Source organism: Elaeis guineensis, chromosome 4 (genome assembly GCF_000442705.2).
Source record: "Elaeis guineensis isolate ETL-2024a chromosome 4, EG11, whole genome shotgun sequence".
Taxonomy (NCBI): Eukaryota; Viridiplantae; Streptophyta; class Magnoliopsida; order Arecales; family Arecaceae; genus Elaeis; species Elaeis guineensis.
The window spans coordinates 134,839,802-134,846,832 of NC_025996.2; the positions used below are offsets into that span (position 1 = coordinate 134,839,802).

At 33.2% G+C, this 7,031-nt stretch overlaps 1 protein-coding gene across 1 annotated transcript; it reads right to left on the reverse strand.

Annotated features, from left to right (window-relative positions):
- Positions 1-1,053, reverse strand: LOC140857407 (uncharacterized). Its single transcript, XM_073256205.1, has 4 exons — positions 844-1,053; positions 660-752; positions 452-553; positions 1-351 (listed from the first exon to the last, which is right to left on the reverse strand). The coding sequence occupies exons 1-4, from the start codon at positions 1,018-1,020 to the stop codon at positions 1-3; spliced, it is 723 nt and encodes a 240-aa protein (XP_073112306.1). The 5' UTR covers positions 1,021-1,053.
- Positions 1,054-7,031: the final 5,978 nt, after the last annotated feature.

Below are 7,031 nucleotides of genomic sequence, written 5' to 3' on the forward strand. Positions count from 1 at the left end.
TTACCCTACATGATCAGTAAGAGCAGCCAAATATGCCTTCAACTCAAGCAGCTCCTTTCGTGTTTCATGATGATCAACCAACTGTGTCTTCAAATCAGATAGCTCCTCCCGTGTTTGAGACAACTCCTCCCGTGTTTGATTATGTCTATGCCACTCTTCTGCTAATTCTTCTCGTAATGCAACTATAGAAGGGTTATCTTGGACAGATGTTTGTCCATGTGAGCGAGGAACTTTACCTAATATTTGATGGAGTGCTTGGGAACGTACTTCAGGTGGCAAAGGTATCACCTCCCCAGTCTCTGGGTCAAGAGAGTTCTTCTCTATCACTTCAATTTGTATAACTGCAGCAATCTGCACAAGTAATTTTGGAGATTTCAAATATGGGAGAGAAATCTAAAAAAAAAATTAAAAAAAAAGTGTAACATAAAACATATTTAAGTATATATCTCACATAAGCCTCTCGAGACTTATAATTGACCCATTCACCAGATTTGTTTGTGTGAGTTGTCTCCCATAATTCAAGGTCATCTGGTCTCATCCCCTTCTTTTTTTCCTACAAAAGAAATTGACAAAAAAATGATACAATTTTTAGATAAAAACAACGAAATCAAATTATGTGATATTTCATATAAGATAATTGAAAAGATATGTAATCTTACCAGGTCATGAGCTACTGCTTCAAATGCTAATTGGCCCAAGGTATAAAGAATTTTCAACTTTTTTCTATTTGCCTTTTCAGCTACACTTCTTTTCTGTTCATACATTATAAAAATTAAAATAATAAAAGTTTAAATTTAAAATTCACTAAAAGCAACAATCCAAAGCTATGCTAAAATAAGGTACCTTGAACGTCTCATCTGCTCTCCAATAGTTCAATAGCCAAAGCCAATCTTCTTTACTCACAGGTTCCGACTTCAATTCTTCACAGTCTTTATCTATTTGTCTATCATCCAAAATATTTGCCACTAGTGCATGCAAGTGACTTCGACAATCAATCCATCTAGCCTCTGCTTTAGCCATCAGATCGCTAACAACATTATCCTCGATGATCCATCATTTCTATTGAAAATATTTATTAACATTCATAATGGTTGGAGTGATAATACAAGAAATAATGAAGCATAAAATTTATTGCCACATAGATCATATTAAAGATTTTCTGAAGTCGTTCAATAAACCTATGCTTAATCTCGTCTTCTATGTTACCCCAACTCTTCACTCCAAATAGAAAATACTCACGTATAGTAGCTCCAAAATCAGCCACAAAGTCCTTTCGATTCTCCCCTACTGCTACTCCTTTTGAAAAATCAACTTTTAATGGCCCAGAGTTAATTTGCCTATTTTTCATTACACCAAGTCCAACTGTACGACCATGATATTTTCGACGAGTTGAATCTGCATTAGATTAAGTACAAAATATGTATTAAGCAAAATATAATGATGTTATTCTATATTGATAACAAAAAAAGTAACATATATCTTGGGTGGATGAACCATCTTATGAAGCCATAAGTACTCTGACAAAGTCTTCAAAAATAACTGTAAAAAAAAAAAATCAATAAGAACAAAAGTTATAAAATAAAAAATTTGCTACTAATTAGAAGTTTATCTTCTAATAAGAGAATAGATTACCATATTTAGACACCATGTTAGTTACAACTTTAATATATATATATGAAGCAAATCCAAATCATGATGATATAAGTATTACAACCAATCATCATCATCATCATCTTCTGCAGTAAGATCAGTATGTGCAGTTTGAATGTCATCCACATATTTTAAGTTCTCATCACTATTGATATCAGATTCAACCTCATTGTCATCGGCTACCTTATTATCATCAATAGCTTCAACATGTGTCTGACCAACCATTTCAACATCAAATTGTCCAGTCTCAACTTGGTCATCCGGTGAAATACCAATATCAACCCATTGTTGTCCACTCTCAAGAGAAAAAATTCTAGTGTTGCTTTCAAGCTCATTCTCTTGATAAGGTTCATTAGTTGTTTCATCAATGTCGGGAACATCAATTGAACTATGAACAGAAAAAATATTTCTAGACTTGTTTCTAATGACAATTGATCACTTCTTCTTATTGTCAGATACATAATATACTTATCATACTTGAGATGGTAGAGCATATGGATCATCTCTATATCGCTGGTGAGATATATCTAAGCTCAGTATCCCATACTCATCAACATGGTGCCTATTTCATGCGATGACATCATACCAAAAGCATTTAAATAAAACTACGCGATATATACTCGCATAAATTAGTTCTACTATTTGATCTATTACACCATAGTAATCAAGGCCACCTGACACTTCATCTCCTTGAACTGTGACACCATAGTTTTGTGTAGTGTGAAGCTGATCATAATCTTTTGTGTGAAAGATGAATCCATTGACACGATTTTGCTTATGGTATCTGATAAAACAATCAGGTGACCATAATAGTGAAACCAATTGATCAGTTGCACGTATATCTCCTTCATGTTGCAAATCAATAACCTGAAATATAATTCAATATGAGATACTATAATCCTATGCATTTATAAGTTTAAATAAGTAATAGCATATTAAAGACTTACACATCGCTTGAATCATGTTGAGAACTCTTTCTTGTGTTTGTTACGGATCTCACGAGCATGTAATCCCTGACTTTCCAATGTTGTTTTGTACTCACTATGTTAAACATATTATGTTAGAATCTACTTTAAATAACTAAAGAAAATATGGTACCTATATACTTGTTAAATGGTATAGTTATCTTTCAAAAGGCTGAACCTGCTCACAATTTTGAAGCACAAAAAAGTGAGCCCATTTTCGTTCATTTGGAGTCCAATATTTCAATTCACCACTCTCATCATCATGAGAAAACCGATGAGGTTCATTAAAGATATCCAATTTCTCATAAAAAATTGAGTTATTTCCATCATAGTTTCTATCAATGGTTGTTGCTCTCTCCTCCATTTCATCTAAATATCTTATGCAAAATGTCATACACTCTTCTGCAATATATCCTTCAGCAATAGACCCCTCGGGTTTGGACTTGTTGCGTACATACTTCTTTAATGTTCTAAGAAATCAACAAAATAAAATCCACCTATACATGACTTTTATATAAAATCAATTTTAAATATCAAATAAACTATATTATACAATATATTATCTTTCTATAAAATACATCCACCTGTACTCCACAGGGCCTGCAATTTTGGCTTCTGTTGCCAAGTGAACAGATAGGTGTAACATCACATCAAAAAATGATGGAGAAAATATTTCTTCTAATTTGGATAAAATAATAGGAATTTGCCTTTCAAGCTTCTCCAAATCCTCTACTTGTAACTCTTTAAAGCATAATTTAGAAAAGTATAAACATAATTGCACAAGTGGCCCATATGCTGTGTCTACCACTACTCTCCTCATAGCCAAAGGAAGAAGGCGCTCTAGAAGTACATGAAAATCATGACTTTTAAGATTACTGAGAGTTCCATCTTGAAGATTCACATACCATGAGATATTAGTAGCATAGTCATTCAAAAATCTACATTGTTGTCTTTTTTTCTCCAAGCTTAAATCCATTTACCAGGAGGTAACTCTCCTGATGAACTAGGTTGCAATTCTCTCATTATACCTAATTCAACCATGTCTAAATGAGCATTTAGACCATCTTTGTTCTTTCCTTTTATCTCCAATAATGTCCCCACAATACTTGCACAAATATTTTTTTCAATATGTATCACATCTAAGTTGTGACGTATCAATAAAGTGCTTCGATAAGGAAGTTGGAAGAAAATACTCTGCTTCCTCCAATTATGTGATCTATCATATTCATCCCTTTTTCTTTTTCGAGTAGTCCTTCCAAAAGTAACTTGCTTAAAATTTTGAAACTATTGTAACACCTCTTCTCCAGACAATGGATGTGGCGGATTGACAAATTTCTTCAAATGGGGCAATCGACTCATTTTTTTGTGCAAAGGGTGACCATTAGATAAGAATCTGAAATATCCTATAAAACATTCTTTTCTCCAATGTTACAATCGAATAGAGCAAGTGTCCTTAGCACAAACTGGACATGCTTTTGCTCCTTCAGTGCTCCAACCAGATAACATCCCATAAGCAGGAAAGTCATTAATAGTCCATAAAACTGCAGCCCAAAGTAAAAAATTTTTACCAATAGATGCATCCCAAGTATTAACACCAACATCCCATAATTCTCTGAGCTCTTCAATAAGAGATTGTAAACAAACATCAATGTCTTGTCCAGAAGATTTTTTTTTGGGAATAAGAATTGACATTATGAATGAGGATTGTTTTAAGCATAACCAGGATGGTAGATTATAGGGAATGAGAATCACAGGCCAACAACTCCAAGTAGAACTTAACATTCCAAATGGATTAAAACCATCACTAGCAAGTCCTAATCTAACATTGCGCGAGTCTAATGCAAATTCTGGATGTCTTGCATCAAATGTCTTCCAGGCCATACTATCAGTCGGATGAGATAATAGCCCGTTCACTTCTTTTTGACTATCCTTGTGCCATCTCATATGTATAGCTATTTTTTGGGACATAAATAACCTTTGTAACCTTGGTTTTAAAAAAAAATAGCGCAATATCTTCTTTGACCTCTTTTTTGCTTGACAGTTTCTAATATTAGACTCTACAATACTATCACATTCACTTCTAATCCAACGAGATGAGTTGCAAACTGGACACTTATCAGCAGTTTCAAGTTCACCATGAAACAATACACAATCATTCTCACATGCATCAATCTTCTTATAATCAAGTCCAAGATCACGAATCAGTTTTGAGCCTCAACTATATCTTTAGGACAATAATTTGGTTTGGGAAGCACCTTTTGAAAGATCATAAGTATCTCATCTAATGCTACGTTAGGCAAATTATACAAACACTTCATTTGGAATAAATTAACAACAAACAACAACTTTGTATAGGTATCACATGTTGGATACAACTTTTGCTTAGCATCTTTCAACAACTTATAGAATTTTTGAGCTTCTGTATTTGGTTCTTCATTCAAATCTATCTCAACTCTATCATTTATATTAGGATCACCCTCAGCCATTTCCCCTCTATGCATATTGTAAAGCATCTCATATGCATTTGCATCATCATTTTTTCTCCGTATCCGCAACATTTGGTTGAATATAATGCGATTGTCTTGAGATGCTGTCAATTGGCTCTCTATGGTGATACCAATTATCGTAGTCAACCATAATCCAATGCTTAAGAAGATGATATTTTACATCTCTTGCACCATGAAAGTAACCATTTCTACAATGCATGCACGGACATCTAAATTTATTTGTAAATCCCAACAAATTGATCACATATTCAATGAAATCATCCACCCCTTTTCGATATTCTGAAGAATTTATTGGTAAGATCATCTAACTCTTATCCATTGGCATTGTCCAAAGCCTAAGCATTAGCATATTTCAATAAAAACTATAAGTATAACATTAGAATAAAAAAAAAAGAGAATAATCAAGTCCAAAAAGATTGGCACATATGCTTAAAAGTATAATATTACTAATAAATTAATTTGAAAACTATAATAGTAATTTACAATTAAGCTAAGATAAAGTTAAGCCATCAAAGTTAAGTAAAATTTGATAAATATTGCATATTAACAATAAGGACCCTCCAATCTGAAGTGCATGAGAATTCAAACACTTTTTCAGTTCATGTCCAAAGATGATGAAAGCATGAAGGTCACAAAGTCTGAAAAAAAAAATCGAATGAGCTTCTATGTTCTCATGCATGAAGGCCTGCTCTAATAAGATTGAGCTTTCAAGCTATTTAAGACAAGTAAAAGAAAGCACATTATATTTTAATTGCAAATTAATTGTTCAACATTTCATTATACTAAGATATGTATGGTAATAATGAACAACACTACATATTCTACTATAATTTAGATCTAAATGACCTCTTATGCTATATTTAAAAGTTTTGAAATCTATAGAGCTCACATGTATGTTCATAAAGAATGCTGATTATAAGTCTTCCTGGGGACAAATGCAAATAATATAAATAATGACCAATATTTCTAATAAAAGATAAAACAAAAATGAAAAATAAAAATTTATCTCGGGTGCATTCTTTTCCCACAGATACAATACAAACAATGACCAACAAAAATCTCTCTCGGGTGCTTTCCTTTCCCACAGATCTCCAAAGAAGAAGAATGAAATAAAACAAAATGGGAAAAGAAAAAAAATAATCAATCAATATGGGAAAAAGTCTTACCTTTTGATTTTTTTTAGTTTATCCTCTATTTTTCTACTATTTTCCACCACTTTTCCCTCTGTTTTTCACTAGTTTCCCTTTTGTTTTTTTTGTCTAAAGAGTCTTAATCTGGTGGAAGCTAGCAATGGCTGAATAGGGAAGCTTAAAGGGTTTGGTTTCTTGCTGGGAAGAAGTGGAAAGGACTCAATCGGGTGGGAGCCATGGAGTAGCTGAATAGAATAAAGAATGTCTTTTAATGAGGTGCATTAATTAGATGGATCAAATAGATGGACGCAATCAGGTGGGAGACGGGAGGAAGCTTAGACATGGCTTAGACATAGCATTACTTAGATGAAACAAAGCATTAATCAGGTTGAACTTGTGAGAACTGTGAGAAGATGAGGGTATGCTATACAAATTGATTTTTGGACATGCTGACTTACTGAATAATGAACTATAATTTTGCTGCTGTACAGGGATACAGTTATGTAATATCGAATTTTGTTATTGGAGCAATGCAATTTGGGTTCTGCTGTGTTTCAATTTTATGTTCTTTTATAATTAATGTGCAGGGATTAAAACTCTATTTATTTCACTCAAAAATTAAGCTAGCTGACCGATATTGAAATGATTTCTCACAGAAGTTTCTAATTAGGGTGCGAATAGGTCGGATCGGATCAGATCATGAGTGACTCCAATCCAACTCGATTTTTTAATCAGGTCTAAATATTGGATCCAAACCCAGCCCAACAAAAGATCTGATT